This window comes from Balaenoptera musculus, chromosome 13 (assembly GCF_009873245.2).
Source record: "Balaenoptera musculus isolate JJ_BM4_2016_0621 chromosome 13, mBalMus1.pri.v3, whole genome shotgun sequence".
NCBI lineage: Eukaryota > Metazoa > Chordata > Mammalia > Artiodactyla > Balaenopteridae > Balaenoptera > Balaenoptera musculus.
This window is the reverse complement of record NC_045797.1, coordinates 25,907,164-25,929,156: the sequence shown is the minus strand read 5'-3', so window position 1 is coordinate 25,929,156 and position 21,993 is coordinate 25,907,164. Positions and strand designations below refer to the sequence as shown.

The following is a 21,993-nucleotide window of genomic DNA, read 5'->3' as shown; positions in this document are numbered from 1 at the left end:
AGAGAGGAGCTTTCCTGTCTAGTGACCTAACGGGATACTGGCATCAACTGGAGAGAGTGCTGGTCTTTGTGGACTGCGGGGTTGGTTGTCCCTCAGAGACGCTGAATCCATTTTAGTCCGATGCTTCAAGCAGAAGGGATGGTTTCTCCTCCTCCCATTTACCCTTCTCTCTTTTCCTTTCTTCAACTTATAGTTCCCTTTTCAGCCATCAACAGAATTGGCAACCTGAATGAAAAGAGGTAGCCCCAGGCATGGGACCTTATGGGAAAGCTCCTCTCTCCAAAGATAGGCCCTTCCTACTGGATGTGCTGCTGAGGCTATCAGAGTGGAGCAGGATGCAGCAATCCTTAGCAAACAGTACATCACAAGTGAAAAATGGTAATGGGGGCAGGGGGTGGGAGTCTGCAAACTGAATGGAAAAAGGGGACAAAAAGATCAAAGGGGAAAAACAAACAAAAGGAGAAACAGATGAGTAAAAGGCCACGTCTACTTTCCCCCTTTCTAGCAGCTTTAACAGTTGCCAGTCTTTGAACATCACTTTATGCAGGAGGTGGAAGGGGAACAGGCTATTAGTCAGGGCTTCCTTTGTGTACCTACAACCTGCAGGGGGACGGTGGGATTACAGGGAATCTTAAATACCACAATCTGGGCCCAATTCAAGGTGGGGGGGGGGCGAGGGGGAAGAAGCCACACAGAATTTGAGTGCAAAAAATAAATATAAAATTTATTAAAACACCCACAATATTTTAAAGATACCAGGAGTAATACAGTTCACAAACCCAGTTGTTTGTGTAAATTATAATAAAATACAAATCAAAAAAGGATACATACTTGCAATTTCTAGGCACCCTAAATTAAATCTGCTGAAACACTGGGGGAGAAGGGAAGGCAAGGAGGGTAGCTCAGGAGGCAAACCAATAAAGTGGGAAGAAAAAATATTAACAAAAAAGTAAAAATTATACAAAATAAAATTATCAGCATAAATTTACTGTACTAAGAATATCTACAGTTTAATAATACACATCCTATTGCCTTGAGACATTGCAAAAATCTACCATTCATCCATCAACCCCAGATAAACTTCATTTCAAGTAGCCACAGTTACAAAGTCAAGACGGAATATTCAAGTATGGTTGTTAAGTTCACCTCCATTGGAAGCCAAGTAACCAAACAGGAATTCAAAGAGAGAAGAAATAAAACACACCAAAAAGCTACAGGGGTTCTAGATGAAGTCTAATGCATTAATATGCCACAATATGACCTGTCCTTGTTTTTTTTAAATTAGAATACGTGAAAAAGAAATTACATCGCTCCTGTTTTTCTCCTCCTTTTTCCCCTCAAAAGAAAAAAAAAGTACTGGAACCAAGAAAATTTGGATGTTCAAATGAGCCAAATAGTATTTTTTTAAATCCTCATGTGAATAATGATGAGTTATCCCTGAATGACAGGTAGTCAAAATGAGAAAAGAGAGCAAACAATACCACTACAAAAAGCATCCCTGATATCAGAATAGAAGCAAACAAGGAAGTAGGCCAATTCTCACTGATTCTTAGGCAAAAAGCAACTTTAGACTTTGCATTTCTGTGCTGCAGTCTCTGCTCAGGGAAGAAGCCTATTGCTTTGCTCTTGTCGGCAGCTCTGCAGAAGGAAGGGCTGGGAGCGCCAAGACGGGGGCCTCACACATGGAAAAGCTCTTTGCACATGTGGGTGTGGGACTGTGTAACCTATGCTGGGGGTATGCACCCCAAAAAATGTTCATTTTGGTCCAGGGTATGTTGAAGTTGGCCATGTACTACAGCAGATGCAGCTGGCTAATAAAACTAGGTTTTGAGGGAGTCATTTCAAATGACAGCAACCATGACTGAAAAAGCTCAATGAGATGGGCATGGGAAATTCACATTTTATTCAAAAGCAAAAAAAGGAAATGAAATAAAGTCAACCACAGTCCTTCCTTTAGGCATTCTGCCATTTTAACTGAAGAATGAAAAACAAAATGACCCCAGATTCTGCAAGGTCAAGTATGTCATCAAATGGACAACCTGTATGTATCAGACCCTCATGGAATCTACTTTACCAAAGTTGTCATGATGTTTTGTTTTTGAGGTATTTAAAAAAATTATTGTGACAGTGGATGACACAAAATGGAGCTTCCTGTTGAGTTTTTAAAATATCAACTTTTGTGGACCCAAGAAGAAATTTAGAATAGCACCAACTAAAAAGAGCCTCAGTGGCACCGAGTGAGCAAAGAAAGCTCCTTCCTTTAAGTTTGAACATGAGGGGTTCCCAATGAGAAGCAGAAGCATTGCTGGGGCAAAGGCTGTGAGGAGCAAAGGAATGAGACCCCTGCCCACCATGGTCCTGGCCAGTGCTAGGTGAGGAAGGAGGCCCATCTGGCCCACCTTGGTATGCAGAGCACCTTTGGAACCCTCAGAGACATCTACTTGGCACCCTGGACTGCAGGAGGAAAATGTGTGTTGGCTATGAGAATGCCTGCCACGTTAGAAGAGGCAGGAGTACCCAACTCCCCTTCCTCCAAAAAAAAAGAAAAAAGAAAAGCCCTTCACACCTCCTTTCTTATCAGGCCTAAGAGGACAGATGTGAAACGAGAGCTCCCGCCACCTCCAAGCCAGGCAGGCCCATTCCCCGTCAAGCCCATTCCCCGTCGTAGTAAGGGGGCTGGCCGCCTTCGAGACTTGCCTTTCTATTTGGCCAGCAAGGGAAGAATAAAACAAAACAGAAAAACTGCTCAGAGCAGGTTCTAGCACGTAAACAGAGGTCTAAGGAGACAGCACCAAAAGGGGGGAGGGGGGGAGAAGCCAAGAGAGACTGGAGCCCACCTTGTTTTTGGTTGGTTGTGGTTTCAGAACCTTGATAGCACCTCAGCAGGACAGGATCAGGGACAGTCACATTAAAACACCATAGCACCATTTTATTTATACTATTTCAATTCATAAAAATGCTTCCTAGTCCATAAAACACACTTCAGTAACAAAAGGAAAGAGAGATTGGTTGAGGCACGTCAGGGCTATCATTTTAATTTTCCACAGCACTGCCTTGGTGTGAGATCTGGCGGTGGTTAACTTCATGAAGCCTGGCCGGGTTCTCTCAATGGAATCAGGTTACCATCTACTTACTCACTGTCACCCGTCCTCACACACCCACTGCTGTCTGGTACAAAGCAATTAAGATCTGCTCTTCTTTCCTTACTTTAGCACTTTAAAAGTCCCTTGTTCTGCAAACTACTGTTTCCAAAAGAGGCTGGTGAAAGGACCAAGAGGGGTGGGTATGATCTCTTTCCATGCATACCTGTCATCTCAGTGAGACAGCAAAGCAGTACCCACGAAGCCAGAGTGTGGGAAACCTAGGCCCTGCAAAAAAACACACCAAACAACAACAAAAACAAGAAACCTCAAAATCCATGAAACACCTTACTCAAGATTTCTGATGGTTAGATAACGGTTTCTTGAGCTAGCACCAGTTATTTTGCGAGAACCTGCCACAAAGCGATTTTTATTTTAAAAAACCTCTTAGCACAAAACTTTGCAAGTACTTTCCTTGCAAGCAAAAGGCGGGGAAAACAAAACAAAAGAAGAACCAAATGTCTGCACTGCATGTGGATGGCGTCTGTGGACAGGGCACACTGGGGGATGACTCTAAGACTTCATCATTTCCGCTGCTATACTATTATTAAAACTTGATCATGCTGTTAGGTTCTTTAGTTGCAATGGCTTTATTTTTCTTCTCATGATAAAAATGTCTGTTAATCATCTTTAGGACTTAAAAAATGATAGTGCCAGTAAAAAATAAAAATTTGATTTTTCTCTTTAAGAAACCTTCAGCAGCAAGGGGGGGGGATAAAGAGCTGTGCATAGTTACTTTTTCAACATACGTCTAAAGCATGCTAATTTAATGACTGAGATTTGAGGTAGGTTATACATGTAGTGTGTAAAAATCAGCATGGGCTTGAGCATGGCAACAGCACCACCTAATTTCTGAAACACCGTTCTGAAGGGCATGGGGACGTCCAATGGAGACTGCCTCTTGACTCACTTCTCAGCAGCCTATTTGCTGATCTAGAATTTATGAACCGAAGGCTGTTTGGGCTGGGGGGACAGACATCACATGCTTTTAGCTTGTATTGGTTTCTTCTTTCATCTAATGGCTTTGCTACCAAAGGGGGATGAGGGGAAGGGTCTATTTAACACACATCAAGGAGATTCATACATGCCAAGCATCAGAATCACCTGGGTTACACGCAGGACCTTCCAAACCAACAGCCAACCTGGGGCTTTCCCGGGTCATACAGACGGTCACATTCTCCAAATGTTTTGTAAAATACTGTATTTCTTGCTTAAGATAATTTAAAATGAAGTTTTCAAGGCACCCCCGCATCTACCTAAGCACGGAGTCAAATGAGACCTGCATAAAAGTACTGATGCGATAAGCAAAATAGCATTTAAAGGACCCAACTTTTCCTCAAAACTAGAAAATCAGCATGCTCATTAAAGACTCTGCTTCCTTTAGCTTGTCAAACTGAAGGTCAGAGGTTTTCCTATAAATCTGAGTTCTGAATAATTCGAAATCCTGATAAGCTCTTGGGTACTTATTTCAAAAGCAATAATATTTCATTTTTGTCCTGTAAAATAAATGCAACTTTACAGAATATGGTAAAAGTGAAGGATAGACAAAGCACGTTAAATATTCAGCTACTATTTACAATTTCTCCCACAATTACATGTTAAAACATACTTTTTTTCAAGTTGCTGTTTAAATCTAGGCAAAAGTGCTTAAAAAAATTTTTTTTTCACTATTTACAGTTAAAACCAGACCACATAAATGCTCAGGACATCTCACAGCGACTCTCCGCCAGTGCTTCTGGAACAGTTACAGTAAACACCCAGCGGGTCAATTCTCAGCTCTTACACAAGGCACCTGGAAGCTCAGGAACTTGCCTTTAGCATCATCATCTGATTGTTAAACTCATTTTATGAAGACCCACATCTGAATAAAACTGCTCAATAAATATCTGATGTTTATCTCAGGGCTTGGCTGTCATTCACTGTGGGGCCATATTCCCCTCTGTGTCCTTATGAAGCCTCCCACTCACCACACACATCCACATGGGTAGCTGGATATAATTTCTGCTAATACCACAGGAAAAACAGACACTCCAAGAAGTCTGACTTGCTGTCAACGCACGTTGCTTCCGCCTGTCAGGCCCAACCTCTCTCAACAATGTTGAAAAAATTAAGCACCACATTCTCATTTCAAAGAACTGAATGAATGCACCAGAATTTTAGAACGGGCATGTTCAAGTGGGTGGAGAGGGGAGGAAGGAAAGGAGAAAATGACCAAATAGAGAAATGGCACCAATTAGGGAGGAAAATCATAGCTACCTGCTGAAAATGTTTGACTCTTGCATTTTAAAATCATTAAGTGTAGGCCCACTCCCCAAATGATAAGCATGGAGGAGGTGGGCTCAGGTATGAGGCATGCACCATTGTCCAATGTGAAATCCAGGGATAAGGAGATGCGTTACTGCTGTCACACTGCTGTGCGGAGCTCCTGCAGATGCAGCCTGCCCGAGTCAAGGAAGTCCCAGCACAACACTACAGCACCAGGCTCTGCGCAGCGCTGCACACAGCACCGCTGGCTTTTCACAGCTTGGGTTCAACTTCCTGTTTTTAAAGATACAGTAGCCCTTTTCGGTATCAGCACAGACTTTGGGGCATTTTTTTAAAAAAAAAAAACCTGCCACTAAGACAAACTCCTTCCAGCCAGTATTCGTTGGCTAGTCAGCTCGGTGGAAAAGGCTCCCGAGAACCTCTTGATTCCAGCTCCATCCCGAGGTGCTGCCGAGGGGACCACGGTATCACATGACTTGATAGCTAAGGGACAGAGAGGATTCAGTGTGGAGACTAGCAAGCTTGAAGCTGTCTACTTCCAACCTGGCTTCTGGGAAAACCTATGCCAGCATCTCAGGTGCCTGGCCTGGGGCGCACCTGCTCCCATCCCCGACTCCAAGCCGGTGACTGGAAAAGGGACCCCAGCAGTTTTTCTACAGATTCTCCCGTCCTACCGGAGAGGACAGAAGCTGTCCCGAGGGCTCCTCCCCTGAAGGGAAGGCATGTCTGTCAGGAGGGATGCAGTGGGCGGCTACAACCTGCACTTGGCTCATGAGGGGCCGATGGCTGAGAGAACCTTGTCAGCTCCCAAGAGGGCCAGGCTCACCAGGCCCAGCACAACTGGGCAGGAATGAGTGCTTCTGGCCTTTCCTGCCGATCCTTTACCATTACAATTGTCACTTTTAAAAAAATCCAATAAATACACATTTTAAATGGAATTTAAAACTACTCCTTTGTGAAAGGACACTATAAACTTTCTTTCCATTATTGTGATATACAAGGATAGAGTTTTAAAAACAAGAGAAAATAAAAGGCCCCCCCAAACAAGGGAGGAAAAAAACCAACGTGGAGATATAAATATTAAGATCACGAAAAAATCACCCGACAGCCGTAGTTTCTTCTTCAAAGTGCTGGGGAATTGGGGGGAAGGGAGGGGCGGGTCAGTTCTGAGGTTTGGACCATAAATACATATATATGCGTATCTATATATGTATATATAGATAAAAAGACTTCTGCACCCCCAACCCGCCCCCAGGTGTGAGGGCGAAAGCACCACAGAGGCAGCTCGGGCCTGGCCCGACGCTGAGGTACGCTGGCTCCCTGGCACCCTGGCACCTAGATCCAGCGGCTGTAGGGGCCCGTGACCTTCGTGTAGGCATACGAGGACACGGTGACTGCTGAGTCCGTGGGCACGGCCAGCGCCTGCCGGGTGGGGACAAGCCCCTTCTTTTCCTTATGCTGGGGCTCGACGACCACGGCACCCCCCCACTTGCGCTTCTTCCCATACAGCTTGGCCTCCTGCTGGCCCAGGCCCAGCCGGGCGGCCTCCTCCTGTCTCGCCCGTGCCCTCTCTGCCAGCTGCTTCATCTTGGCCTCCCAGAGGGCCAGCCCGTGATTGGGCTGGTTGAGGTTCTTGTGCTGGTAGAAGACCAGCGAGATGCGGGTGGGGTGGCAGCGGTTGGGCTTCTTGAGGGGCGTGGTGGCGTGCAGCTCCCGCCGGGCGCACTCGATGAGGATGGAGCCGTGAGCGGGGGCCACGGCCACGCCGCCGATATTCTCGTCCAGGAAGTTGTGTTCACTGTCGGACCACAGCTCCTCCTCCTCCTCCTCTGCCCCACCAGCGCCGCTGCCTCCGCCGCCCTTCTCCTCCTTGACCGTGCCCTTGCTGGGGGGCTCCTCCGCCGTCCCCTCCTCCAGGCTGAAGGGATCCCACAGCTTCTCCTCGGACTTCAGGGCCCCGAACAGCTTCTCACTGGGGCCAAGGGGCATGCCAAAGGACTGCCAGGCTTTGTCCAGCTGGCTCACCCCCGGGGTTGGAATCCTTCCCTCCTCCCCTTTCAGGGGGCTCCAAAGCTTGTCTTGGAATCTGGGACCACCTTTCAGGGCAGAGTTGAAATCCCCGGCTCCTACCGCCCATGGCTTCTCCGTTAGGCTGGGCCCAGCCAAGGCCGAGGCGGTGTCCCCAAACTTGCAGTGGCTCCACGGCTTGCCCCGCAGCCGTCCTCCAGGCTGGGGGGCCAGCTGCTGCCCCTCGCCAGGGAATAACCCCCACTGATGCTGGCCATCTGGGAAGTGGGAAGGGGTCAGGCAGCCAGCCCCAAAAGAACCGAGCTTATCGGGGACAACGGCAGGGCTCTCCGCAGGAGGGAACACACCCCAGCTGCCACCCACACTGTTAGTCCTCTTGGGGGACACGCTTGGGCCTCCTGAGTACTGTCCCCATAGGTGATTGGGTCCCCCATTCTGAGACGCCTCGGGCAAAGGCATTCTGACCATCTTGCCAGGCTCTCTGGGTACAGATTCGGCGTGGACCAGTGGATCTACCGGCTCTTGCTTGATGGATCTGCTGTAGCAACTGGAGCTCTGTACAAAGGGAGAGGGGTCCCTGGACACTGGGTGGATCTGGGGGGCCTTGGGAAGCAGATACTCCTTGGGGCCTGGATAAGCAGGCTGCTGGTGGTGAGGAGCAGGGTGGTGGTGGGTGTCTGTGGGAACAGCCTGGCCAGGCAGCTCGGCAAACTCAGCACCACCGTAGGCTGGGCTCAGGCTGTTGTGCAGAGCGTGGAGGTCTGGCTTCTTCTCAAAACTGCTGTTGCTGCCACTGTGCCCCCAGGTGCCAGGACCCAGGAACTGAGAGGGGAAGACGGGGTTACTGGATGGAAAGCCATAGTAGCCAAATGACGGAAGCGCGTACTTGGAGTGGAAGCCGTTGACGGAGGCCAGGCCGGGCTGTGCATAGTAGGAGTGGTAGGAGTACACGCTGTCCACGCTGTACGGGTCGGAGGGCCGGCAGCTGCCCAGCACCGAGTAGCTCTCCACCACCGCGTTGCCGCTGTACTTGAAGGAGCTGAAGTGGTTCTGTGGCTCCACCTTGAGGGAGGGCTTCAGGCTTTGCCGGGACAATCCACCCTTCAGAGACAGGCCTGGGGAAGACAGGAGGCAAGACAGAGAAGAAGCACAGAGAAGCACAGAGACGGACGCTCCCTCTCGCCAAGAGGTGTCCTCTGCTGGGTGGGCGAGATGAGTGAGGCCGGACTCGCTCCCAGGGCCGCGCAGTGGGGCCCGGCCCCACGGAAGCCCCCGAAGAGCAGCAGGCAGAGCCCAGGGCTCCGGTGCTGTCATTCTTCCCGACTCTAGCGAACTCCACCCGGCCTCACTGAAGCCCCCTCGTGCCAGCCATGGCAGGGACGAGGGCCGCCCCACACCTGAAAACCCTGCCGCAGACCACGCGCCTGGCGCCTTGGTACTTTCCGCAGACCCGCAGCGAGGAGAGCGGGTGAGCCGGGGGGACGCCCAGCTGCCCTCTGGGAAGACAGGGAGACTGCCTTCATTTGGCTCCCAGGTGCCTCCCATCTGGCCTGGTTTCCCGGGGCTGCTGCAGCTATGGCGCTGACTGACAAAATTAAGATAACTGATGGTCCAGGTGGCTGAGAGACCCCACCCCCACCCAGTACTTTTTCTGTATGGAATTCTATCTCAAGGCAGGAAGAGGGGTGGTAAGGGAGCCGTCCAGGGCCCCCCCACCCAACAGTGCCCGTGCCACCCCTGCCGGGCACCCTCTCCCCACACACCTGGGTCAGTGGGGATGCCAGCCAGCTCCAGGGCCTCCTGCTTGATCTTCTCAGGAGTGCTCAGCTTCTCCTTCTGAACCTTCTTCTTCTCGGCTGCCGCCTTCCTGGCTTCCAGCTGCCGCTGGCGGCAGGACTTGGCAGGCTCCGGCAGGCGCCGGACCTCGCGGGGGAAGGCGGTGAGCACCTGGATGGCCCCGCTGCCCACCTTGGCGTTCTGGTTCTCCTCGCTGCCAAACTCATCCGTGTTGGCCATCTTGTACAAGGGGAGTACGTGCAGCTGCTCGTCCTCGGGAATCTTGCCCACGCAGCGATTGTCTTCCTTGGTCAGGGTGCAGACCTGCCCCAGACAGAGAGACGGGGAGGGTGCGTGGGGCTGTGGTAACCAGACACTGGGGGGGAGGGGCTGAGCATCCCGCCCACAAGGCCGCCCCTTCCCCACACCGTCCCAGCCCCAGCTATCCACTAGTACTCTCTGGAGCAACTGAAAAGCGCATTTGTCTTGCTTTAGAGAGTAACGGAATCTCCAGCGTTTAGGGTCTGCTCGACAGTTTTCAGAGCACATCCATTCACTTTGTCTAACAAGGCTCTGGGGGGATAAGACGACCGGCCCAGGGTCACACGGCCAGAAAGGGGCCAGGTCACGACTGGGAGATGTGCTCTGCCCTCCACTGCCATCATTGCCATTACATGTCATCACACAGACCTCGGACCTCCCACCATTATCCTCCTTGCCTTCAACACTCAGCCTCCTTTTGCCCTTAAAATTGAAAATTATATGTGCTGGTTGTAGAACATTTAAGGCCAGCACAAAGGACATAAAAATTATCTCCATAATCCCACCAACTAGAAATAACCCTTGTATATACTTGGTCATATATACACTCACTTTTTAATAATTAAATAGGATCATTTATATTATGCATACAGTTTTAGAATAACTTTTTTTCTTAACACAGTATATTTTCTTTCATGTTAAATATGCTTCCCCAATATGATTTAAGAGCCACACAATATTATTCCACTGTATCAATGTGTTAATTTAACTAATCCCTCATGACCATTTAAACCTGTTTCCCTATCATAAATAATACTTTTATCCTTTTCACTGAATTTTCTAAGATACTTAATTCCTTAGAATAAACACTGTAAGGTAGAACCGCCACATATTGCCAAACTGCGCTCCAAAATGATTATCATCAGTGTTTCACTTACACTGGCAGAATGAGTTTCAATTTTCCTATACTTTTGCTGATACTTTTGCTATTAATTTCTTTAAAACTTTTTGCCTGTTATCAAAATGTATCTCGTCGTTGGTATGTGTTTCTCTGATTACTAATAAGGTTTGATTGATTTTTTTCTCGTTTACGTTTTACTCTTATATTGACTATATTTTATTTTCTGTATTCCTGATGTTCTGGCATTTGGGGCCTTGATCCTGGAGGGACTGTCCCTCCCCTAAGACTAGCTAATTCCTATAGATAGCAAATGATCCCCTGCCAGTGCAACTTTGATACACAAACCAACAAATCCAGAGTCCCCACCCCCAACCATCTCCTTTATAAAATTCTCACACACCAAGCAAATATTCTCTCTGCCTTAAATCACCCCAGGGCTAGGTATTGACAACTAGGGACCACCTCTATAGCCCAGAGCCTGCAGAAATTATTCAAACTATCCATCCTAAACTTATTCAGCTTACTTATCCTACCTTGCCCATTCCTTTCTACGAAATCCCCAGTAAAGCTCTGGGCTATTCTCTCCCCTCTCTGCCTCCTGACAAACCCTACTGCTGCCCAGTAAGCTGCCAAATGAGCACTCTAAGGCTGTAAGTGTCCTTATCCTGGGGCCACTGCACGAAGCTGTGCTGAGGACGCCCTCCCTGTGGTTTATAGAGCAGTACGTAAGCACTGACTGCCACCCATAGGAGACCGGTCACACAGCCTTAGAACACGCTGCCTATATCCACCGACCAGCAAGTTGCCCACCACGTATTCTTGAGTCAAGAAAAGCAAGATCCTGGAACAGCACGTACACATAGTGTGTAAAATGTATACAACTGTGCACACACACATACACTCAGGTGTCTGAATGGGTGGTCATCACAATGCTAACACAGGTTACCTATGAGATTTCAGGCGTTTTTACTTTATACTTTCTCATATTATTAAAATTAGTTTTTACAATAAATAATTGTTTAATTAGAACAAAAAACATTATTCATTTTTGGAAAAAACTTATTTTTCACTCCAAACTCCAGAAGCTCTGGGATCCAAATAACCTCCCTGTGCTCCTATCTCTCAGTGCCCCATCCTCCTTCCCTGCCCCTCTCCTAATCCTGGAGGGCCCACCCTTCTTTCTCTGTATTTCAGCTAGAAACCCTCACAATACAGTGTAGACAGAAGCCTGCCCCATCTTGCTTCTCATCTTCTCTTTTCCATCTGCACTCACATGGCCTGCATCCAGGCTCATGGTCCTAACTATGCCTAACTCAGCGCTCTCCAGTCTCAAATTCATTTCTCCAGACCCTCCCTCTCCCCTGCCTACTCTACATCTCCACCTGGACATCTAGCAGGCATCTCAAAAAAGAATTATTGATTTTCACCCCAAAACTGGTCTCTCCTGATATTCTACATCTCAGTAAACGCCAACACTTGCCTAGTTGCTCAAGCAACTCACACATCCTAGGTCCACCCCATCAGCAACGACTCTCAGCTACGCCTTCAAAATCAACCCACAACCTGTCCAATTACTCCCCACGCCCCACCCTCACTCCTGCCCAAGCCCTGTCACCTCTGGCCTGAACAAGTGTCCCAGCTTCCTACCTGGCCTGCTTGCTCTGATCCTCCCCCGCCCACCCCTACCCCAACATATTTTATTCTCCATCTGCAGGAGCAAGAGAGTGCTTCTGACTTTATAAATGAGATCTTAGGGCTTCCCATCACACTTAGAGCACAACCCACAGCCCTCCCAGCCTGCCATGCTCCCTGCGACCTCACCCCTCCCTGCCCCTCTAATCTCACTCCTCTGAGCCTTTGCCTGTGCTGGTCCTTCTGCCTGGAGTACCCCACCCTCACGCATTCAGTCCCTTACTTCCGCGTCTCTGCTCAGGTGCCCCTCCTCATACAGGCCTCTCTCCATGTCATCTAAAATAGCATCTGCTGTCATTTCATCCCTTACCCTACTTCATCTTCTCCTCACAGCCTTCCTTGCTACTGGACATTATATCACATTTTTGGGCAGCACTCTGTCCAGTTTATTCCCCGGCATCTAGAGCAGTACCTGAGGCACAATAAACATTTGCTCAATGAATGAATCAAAAGGTTGTTTGGACTTAAATCCAAGTGCTCAGAGAGACCTGGAGCCACACTTTAGAGAACTGGGAGACACTGGGTGCCCAAGAGGCTGCATTCTGCAGCACCCAAGCCAGCCTTGCCCCTGCATTTCCCAGAGAAGTGGGCAGGAGCAGGCAGTCTGGCAGGGTCCCTCCCTGCCTTGAGCCCACCTATCTGCAGAGAACAGGTGTGCGCCCTCCCAGGATCGTCTCGCAGGTGGGGCTGTGACAGGTCACAGGCTTCCTTACCACCGTGCACCCGTTGTAGAGGTTATGCTGGTCCTTGTGGGCGTGGGCACAGAAGTCCATGCAGGCCGTGACCCCTGAGAAGGGCCGCCCTTCCTTCAGCCCCAGGCGGCAGTCAATCGCTATTTCCTCATTGGTCACCTGTGTGGATGGCCAAGGACAGCTGCTCGAGTGACCTGAGGTGAGTGGCCCTGATTCGGCATGGGGGAGGCCAGGTCTTAGAGGGAAGGAGGGAGGAAGGAGGTTAAGGACCACAGCCATCTTGTACTTGGGCTGTAGGAGGGAGGTTTTCTGGCTGAAGTCCCTATAAGGGGTTACTTCCTTCCGGGCTATCTCAAGTCCTTCTCACCTCGTCTATGGGGTGCAGAAGTGACAGGTGAGAGAAACTCAAGCCTCCCTAGTAGAAACCACAGCAGAGGAGGTGGAGGATTATTAAGGGGAGAGAGACAAAGACCAAGGATACAGGAGAGACAGCCTGGGATGTGGTTAGCTTGGTGTAAACAAGGGGTCTTAACAAAGACCTTAACAAAGATCACTGCTCTAGCTCTGGCTGGGCTTTTCCCGTAAGGAACCCACTCTGCCGTTCCCCCACTTCAGGGAGCCTGGGCAGAGATGTGGGTGACATGTGGGCACAGAACAGCCCAAGACCCAGTACCTGGTTCTGATAGGCCTGGGGGGCCAGCCGCTTATACAGGGGAGCAACTTCGGTGGCCAGGTCCTGGAAACTCTTCCGGAGCACTTCTTCCTGTGGACAGAAGAACAGTCACACACCTCCAGAGCAGCCCTGCCTGGCAAACTCTGCACACTGGAAATTGACCTCCATGCTAGAACCACTGCCAGGTTGCCACTGGGAAGGTAGGAAGTAAGGAGCCATCAGGTATCTTTACGGTGTTCCCTCTGGGAGGGGTACGGTGCCAGGTCTGTTTTAATGCTGGAGACGCTGAAGCTCACCAGGAAAGACACTGCCTGAGGGTCTGGTCACCCTGACTACTAAGCACCTGTTCTGCCAGGCTCCAGCCCAGTGCCGCTCAGAACACCTAGAACAGGTTCCTGCTCTTGCTAAGCACTTGCTCAACACCCTAGGTCAGAGGTGTGGGACGGCAGGCATGTACAGGCACGAGCGGCAGGCGTGGGTCCTTCTTGCAGTGGTCCAGACAGGTAAATAAAGGCGGGGGAAGGGGGGGGGTGACGCTTGTGCTAGAAATCCCACAGCCAGCCAGGCCCAGCGCCCATCACGAGCCAGGCACACAGCCAGACTGCAACGTTCTGTCCTTTAGACCCGCACCATCTCAGGTGTTTAGTCACAAGCCACGTGTGGCTATTGAAATATAAATTCATTTTAATTAAAATTAGATAAAAATTTTTTTAAAATTAAAAAGTTTTAATTAATTTTTTAAAAACTTTTTTTAATTTTAAAAATTAAAAGAAAATTCAGCCCCTCCACTGCACTAGCCACATTTCAAATGCTCAGTGGCTACATGTGGCTCCCATGGCTGTGTGTTTTCTACAGAGAACATTTCCATCGTCACAGAAAGTTCCACTGGATGGCGCTGCCCTCGACGAAGCGGCAGCCCTCAGACTGGCAGAGAGTTTCAGGTATCTGCAGCCTCTCTGGCTCTCTGAGGGTAACAAGTCGGGCTATGGGGGCTCCTAGCTAGCCTTGAGCACGGGCATGAAGAGTTTATGGAGAAGAAGGAAGAGGAAGAGGGAAGAAAAAAGGTACCAAACTCACAGAATTAGAAATGGAAGGGTGAGGCCAATGGCTCAGCTGTCTGCCCAGCAGGGCGGCCAGAGTTGCCAGCCAGCCTCGCTGCACCTCCCTGGCTGCCTTCCAGATGCTGCCACCAGCATAGTGGGCCTGGAGCCAGCACAACACGGGGGTGAGGCTTGTGAGCTCTGGGGAAACACAGGCCAGGGTTTAAATGCTGACTTCATCATCACTGTCACATGGCCCTGGGCAAGCCATTTGCCTCGCGTGTAAAGGGAGCAGTAGTAGCGCCTAGATCCTCAGGCCGTCATGAGATTAACTGAGACACCCGTGGGGTGCTGGGCAGAGTACCCAGCACTTAGTAAGTGCACAGGAAATGGTAGCTGACGGAACAGGGAAAGTATCTGTGAGAAATTAAAGCAATTATTTTCATTCATGGTAATTCCTAGTTCCTGGTGGCACTGGGACTCCTCCATTCATTGAAGCAACTGCATTTGCTGCTTCTGGGGGTGGCCAGGCACTGCCGTAAATAAAAGTCTAGTGTCAAATCAGACTCTTAGACTAGGTCGTGTAATAGTCAGAAAGCTGGGCTTTGAGGGGAAAAAAGGGGTTCTAAATTTGGACATGCTTCCTTTTATTTCTGAAAAGCAAAGCTTGGAAGTCTGAGCATAGAAATTTACATGTAGTGTAAAAAAAAATGTGCCCCAGGACAGTCCCTGTCCCCTGGAAAAGGGGGAAGCCCTTCTGGTAAAAGGAGCTTGGAGAGGTTTGGAAGGTAGAGACTGGGATCAAGGTACTGCCTGGATCCAGTACCCCCCTCACGGTAGCAGAGACAGGAGGCAGGAGGCAGGGAGGCAGGAAGCAGGGAGGCTGGAGGCAGGAGGCAGGGAGGCAGGAGGCAGGGAGGCAGGAGGCAGGAGGCAGGGAGGCAGGGAGGCAGGGAGGCAGGAGGCAGGAGGCAGGAGGCAGGGAGGCTGGAGGGGACATGACAGAGAGCCCACTCAGGCCTGTGCCTGCTTTGCATCTGGACTCCAAGTGGAGACCCCCTCGGGATGGTCCTCACAACCAGGGCAACAGAGAAGTGGCGGAGTGGGAGGCGACCTGACCTGACGCTTCTGGTTCCCAGCCTAAGCTCGGCCTGCAGAGGAGACCCTGAGGCCCCTTGTCCTGCTGTCACTGGGTTGGGGAGGAGCTCTGGTGGGCGGGAGGAGGCCTCAGGCCTAGTGGCCATACCATGTGGATGCCAGTCCAGTGCCCAAGGACCGTGCCAGGCCCCCAGCAAGGAGACACCAAGGACCTGGACAACTGGACAAGTGCACAGAGATGTGGGCCCAGCAGCCAGGCAGGATGAGGGACACCTCGGGACGTCCAGCATTGGCCAGAAGGTGGCCTGAGGCCCAGAGGCCCCTCTTTGTGCCACACCTCACACCCAGAAAGATGTCTTGAGAAGAATGGAGGGGAGAAATAACCCTTTAAGAGGGTTAAATTCTTTTTTTTTTAAAATTTTATTTATTTATTTATTTATGGCTGTGTTGGGTCTTCGTTTCTGTGCGAGGGCTTTCTCTAGTTGTGGCAAGAGGGGGCCACTCTTCATCGCGGTGCGCGGGCCTCTCACTATCGCGGCCTCTCTTGTTGCGGAGCACAGGCTCCAGACGCGCAGGCTCAGTAGTTGTGGCTCACGGGCCTAGCTGCTCCGTGGCATGTGGGATCTTCCCAGACCAGGGCTCGAACCCGTGTCCCCTGCATTGGCAGGCAGATTCTCAACCACTGCGCCACCAGGGAAGCCCCAAGAGGGTCAAATTCTAATGAGGAATCTGAACATTTACCTTAAAGAGACTTTTCTAAACTGCAAGAGTCTGAGGTACCTATAATTGGTAAGTCTAATTTTTCACTCATCGTATCCCTCCACACTACACCCCACATACCTTATTTCACTGCAGGATAAGGTCAGTTTAAAAAAAAAAATGGAAGTTCCATTTTCTACACATCTGAGTCACAGTGTGCTAATCCTACGTCCCACCGGGACTATTAAAGGCAGCAGGTGGAACAGGGTGTGTGGGAGGGTCCCATGCTCCCTGTGGGGCTGTGCTCACCTCTTTGGGGTTGTCTCCCGCGAGGCGGAACTTGCGAGGAGTCTTGCTCCGAGCATATTTGCAGCCATTGAAGTACATGCTCCAGGAACAACCGAAGGAGAAGGAGGCACCACAGGTATTTGGGTCTTTGCCTTGGCAAGCGCAGGTACGGCTGCAACATATATCACATGTTAGGCACACAAGGCACATTTTTAGTTCTGGAATTTTCCCCCTCCCTCTGGCTTCCCAGTGACGGCCATGACAACCTTCCCTGCCCTCACTCCTTTCCCAAATCTCTACCCTTGTGGGCAGAGAATCAGCTCTGAGCAGCCTGTTTGGCTCCCACCCCTGAGCCTGAAGTCTGAGAGTCTGCTGCGGGGAGAAGCACACGGGTTGTCTGAGATGGCTGGGAAGGATCTAATCAAAAACCCAATAACGTTTACACTTTGCCTTAACTCTAATATCTTGACCAGCTCCAACACAGACCACACAAACGGGAATAATGTGAACCACATGCCTGCCTCTTGCAGGCCCAGGTGCTGACAGGCCTTTAAACAAATGAACACTGACTTTACCATTCAACACTTAATAAAATCCAGAAACAACCCAAATGCCCTCCAACTGGGGAATGAATAAACAAATTGTGACACACCCACACAGTGGAATACTACTCAGTGGTGAAAAGGAATGAGCTACTGATACACACATCCATAGATGAAACTCAGAAACACGGTGCCCAGGGAAAGAAGCAAGACTCAGGAGGCTATATGCTGTATGGTTCCATTCATATGACACTCTTGTAAAGGCAACCCTACAGGGACAGGAAACAAGATTTGTGTTTGCCAGGGGTGGGGAGAAGCGCCTGGCTATAAAGGGGCACGGTGGAGTCTGGGGGGTGATGGAACTCTTCTATCTCTTGATTGTGGCAGTGGCTACATGACTGTAAGCATCTGTCAAATTCTCCAAACTGTATACCTCAAAGGATGAATTTTACTGTAAGTAAAAATATCTTAATTTTAAAAATGGGGGAGGGGACCCTATAAGGGTAGGTCTTGTGAATACCACTGATGCCTTATATTAGCAGGGCACTCACACTTTTCCACACTTGTTACCACTATTAGAGCCTCAGAGTCAATCTGGGGCGGAAAGCAAAGCTAAGCTGAGTCAAGAGACCCTCCCCAGCCAGGGCCAGACCCCAGGCCAGATCCGTAGGTAAGCATTCTTTCCACCACAGTCCTAACTCTGCAGGACACACAGGGCCCTGACCCCACTGCCCCACCCCTGCCCACTGGGACTGCCCACTGGGACCGTCCACATACTCATCGTTGAGGCCACATCTCCGGCTGGTGGGGTTCCCGTACTTCCGGAGGGTATCGGTGAGCTCCTGGTAGAGGGTGTCTCCGAGGCTTCGGGGGATGCCCTCCCAGGCCAGGATGAGGATGACGATCACGGCATTCTGGCAGTGGTGGCCCGCCCGGTGCCGCACCAGGCAGAGCAGCTTCTCTTCCAGCGTGTGCCTGCGGATCACCTGCAGGGAGGTGGGGCGGGGGTGCTGTGAACCACCGGAGCCGGGCACCCATGCTCCTCTGCACGGATGCCACAGCCCCTCACCTCTGCCCAACAGACCTGGGGGTGCAGATCTTTAGGGCAGTGTACCAGGGGCGTCACACCTTGGCGACAGCAACCGCACAGGCTGAAGGACCATTATAATCAGGGAAAGAAAAACATTAAAGAGCAAAATAAAAATATAATTACTACAAAACCTAAGTCATTGGTGATGTATATAGACTTAGGGATAAGAATATCGAGTTGGCCAAAAAGTCCCTTCGGTTTTTAAGTAAAGATAAAAGACATTTTTTATTTTCACCAAGAACTTTATTGAACCACATATTCACCCTTTTGTTCCACTACCTTCTGCCATTTTTCAGGCAACTTCATAATTAATTCCATCTTCCTGAAACTTTTTCTTTTTGAGCAAAGAACTGTTCCAGGTGCCTTTTACAGTCTTCCAGGGAATTGAAATTTTTTCCATTAAGAGAAGTTTGTAAAGACCTAAATAAATGGAAATCCGAAGGTGCAGTGTCTGGTGAATATGGCAGATGAATCAGAACTTCCCAGCCAAGCTGTAACAGTTTTTGCCTGGTCATCAAAGAAACATGCGGTCTTTCATTATCCTGATGGAAGATTATGCGTTTTCTGTTGACTAATTCTGGTCGCTTTTCGTCAAGCGCTGCTTTCAGTCGGTCTAATTGGGAGCAGTACTTGGAATTAATCGTTTGGTTTTCAAGAAGGAGCTCATAATAGAGGACTCCCTTCCAATCCCACCATATACACATCACCTTCCTTGGATGAAGACGGCCTCTGGTGTGGTTGGTGGTGGTTCATTTCACTTGCCCCACGATCTCTTCCATTCCACCTTATTGTACAGTATCCACTTATCATCGCCCGTCACAATTTGTTTTAAAAACAGAATGTTTTCATTAAGTTTGAGTAGAGAATCGCATGTGGAAATACGGTCAAGAAGGTTTTTTTCACATAACTTATGTGGGATCCAAACATCAAAGCGATTCACATAACAAAGCTGGTGCAAATGATTTTCAATGCTTGATCTGGATATTCTGAGTAAGTCGGCTATCTCCAGAGTGGTATGACGTTGATTGTTCTCAATTAATGTCTCAATTTGATTCGCTATCAACTTCAACAGGTCTACCCGACCGTGGAGCATTGTCCAGCAAGAAATCTCCTGCACGAAACTTCACAAGCCACTTTTGACACATTTGATCAGTCACACCACCTTCTCCATACACTGCACAAATCTTTTTTTGCGTTTTTATCTTCCTTGAAATAATGAAGCATAATATGCCAAAAATGTTGCTTTTCTTCCTTCCATCTTCAATATTAAAATGGCTACACAAAAATTCACCAATTTTGATAAGTTTTTCTTTTTAATGCACTCTGATATGACAGCTGTCACAATACAATCCAACAAAACCGTTTCGAATGAAGTTAAAGACAACTAGACGCTACTAGAGCCAACTGACAGAAAAAACCGAACGAACCTTTTGGCCAACCCAAAACATAGATAAAATTATAAGCCAAAATATATTCAGAGATTTTTATGTTGTCCTAAAACATTTGCAGAGAAAACGGTGCATATCTGTATGTTTTTAGTTAAAAAGCAAGAGCCTTGATGCTGTGGAAAACAGTTTTTGGTAGTTCCTCAAAAAGTTAAACAAATATAACTAGGCACACCTAAGAATACACCCAAGGGAACTGAGAGTAGGGATTTGGACAGGTACTTGTACCCCCATGGCCAGAGCAGCATTACCTAGCAATAGCCAAAAGGCGGAAACAACCCAAATGGCCGTCAACTGACGAATGGATGAACAAAATGTGGTATGTCCATTCAATGGAATATTACTCAACCTTAAACAGGAACGAAGGTCTGACTCATGCTACAACATGGATGAACCCTGAGAACACTATGCTAAGTGAAGCAAGCCAGACACAAAAGGACAAATGCTGTATGATTCCACTTATATGAGGTACCTGTACGTGTTAAATTCATAGAGACAGAAAGTAGAATGGTGGTTACCAGGGGCTGGGATGGCAGAGAGAGAGGGTTTGGGGAGTTATTGTTTAATGGGTATAGAGTTTCAGTATGGGATGATGAAAAAGTTTTGGAAATAGACTGTGGTGATGGTTGCATAACAATGTGAATGTAATTGATGCCACTGAATTGTACACTTAAAAATGGTTAAAATGGCAAATTTTATGTTATGTATATTTCAACACAATTTTAAAAAATTAATAATACCAAAACCCACTGAACTATATACTTTAAATGAGTGAATTGTATGGTATGTGAATTATACTTCAATAAGGCTGTTTAAAAAAAAAAAAGCACGGACCTTGGGCACTGCTCTCCTCTTCACTCATTCCCTAAACACCGTCCTGGCTCACACAAAGATATGTTAAGGCAAAGGGTCCAGGAGTGGGGGATGAGGTGGCTGAATCTCCCCCCAGAATCCCAGGGAATTCTGTGACTAGATAAGATGTGAGGACCTGTGAAGAGGGGAGACAGGGAAGGGCTCTGAGTGGCAGGAGGAGGGACAAGGACTCGAGGCGGGGCTTCTACAAAGGACTATAAGCAGGGGGCTCACTTATACACATAGCTACATGCTTTAGAAAGGGGCGCAGATAGTCGGGAGAGGGGTGAAATGGGGAGACCACTGACGTAACACAAGCAAAACAGATAAAGTCGGAACTAGAACAGTGGGGAATGAAGCAGGAAAAGGCATGGATTCTAGAGACCTTTAGGAGAAAGGGGACTTTGGGACCATCTGACTATAGGAGCTGAGGGACAGGGAAACGTCTTAAATCACCTCCACGTTTTGTGGCTCAGAAAAGTGGGTGAGTGTGGGCAGTGTTTCCTGGCAGGTTAGCAGGGAGCATGCTGAGGCCAGAGGCACTTTGGAATACTGGAGTGGCTATTCTAAGCAGCCCCAACAGAATGGGTCTGGAGGTCAGGAGATGTCTGGGCTGGAGACAGACTTGGTCATGAGTCCGTCAGTGCAGGGAGATGCTGAGAGAGCCACTGGGCAGGAAATACCAATAAGGAAAGCAGGCCAGATGTACAACTAAAGAATTGGGGGATGGGTGGGAAGCCAGACCTCTCTCCATCGACCACTGCCCGGTGGGAGTTCCAGCCGAGTGTACCTACCTCTTCCAGTTTTGCAAGAAGAAAACAGAAATCCAGATTTTCACATGAAATCTCTCCTTTTAAACACAGGAACACCAAATTCAATTTTTAAAATTGTAGTAAGATATATGTAACATAAAATTTAGCATTTTAAGTGTACAGTTCAGTAGCATTAAGTATATTCACGTTGTTGTGCAAACTATCACCAGAACTTTTTCCATCTCCAGAACTTTTTATTTTGCCAAACAGAAACTCTACACCCAGGGCTTCCCTGGTGGCGCAGTGATTAAGAATCTGCCTGCCAATGCAGGGGACACGGGTTCGAGCCCTGGTCCGGGAAGATCCCACACGCTGCGGAGCAACTAAGCCCGTGCAACACAACTACTGAGCCTGTGCTCTAGAGCCCAAGAGCTGCAACTACTGAAGCCCATGCGCCTAGAGCCCGTGCTCCACAACAAGAGAAGCCACGGCAATGAGAAGCCTGCACACTGCAACGAAGAGTGCCCCCGCTCGCTGCAACTACAGAAAGCCCGCACACAGCAACGAAGACCCAACGCAGCCAAAATAAATAAAATTAATTAATTAATTAAAAAAAAAAAAGAAACTCTACACCCATTTACAATAACTCTCCATTCTCCCCTGCCCACAGCCCACGGTAACAACCATCCTGCTTTCTGACTCTATTAATCTGACTACTCTGGGTACCTCATAGAAGTGGAATCATACAGCATTTGTCCT

The 21,993-nt window shown here is 48.8% G+C and overlaps 1 protein-coding gene across 11 annotated transcripts in view; it reads right to left on the bottom strand.

Annotated features, from left to right (window-relative positions):
- Positions 1-712: 712 nt before the first annotated feature.
- TET3 (tet methylcytosine dioxygenase 3) overlaps positions 713-21,993 on the bottom strand; it is a 116,703-nt gene continuing 95,422 nt past the window's right edge. For 7 of the 11 annotated variants that reach the window (XM_036872846.1, XM_036872843.1, XM_036872845.1 and 4 more), the window contains 7 exons: positions 17,873-18,081; positions 17,260-17,364; positions 16,575-16,725; positions 13,429-13,518; positions 12,777-12,914; positions 9,197-9,533; positions 713-8,548 (listed from right to left, as the gene is read on the bottom strand). In XM_036872846.1, the coding sequence (XP_036728741.1) occupies positions 6,741-8,548; positions 9,197-9,533; positions 12,777-12,914; positions 13,429-13,518; positions 16,575-16,725; positions 17,260-17,364; positions 17,873-18,081 (2,838 nt within the window). In that variant the 3' untranslated portion in view covers positions 713-6,740. Of the gene's footprint in view, positions 8,549-9,196; positions 9,534-12,776; positions 12,915-13,428; positions 13,519-16,574; positions 16,726-17,259; positions 17,365-17,872; positions 18,082-18,179; positions 18,247-21,993 lie in introns of all 11 variants that reach the window. The other 4 variants (XM_036872849.1, XM_036872850.1, XM_036872853.1 and 1 more) reach the window with 2 other exon arrangements.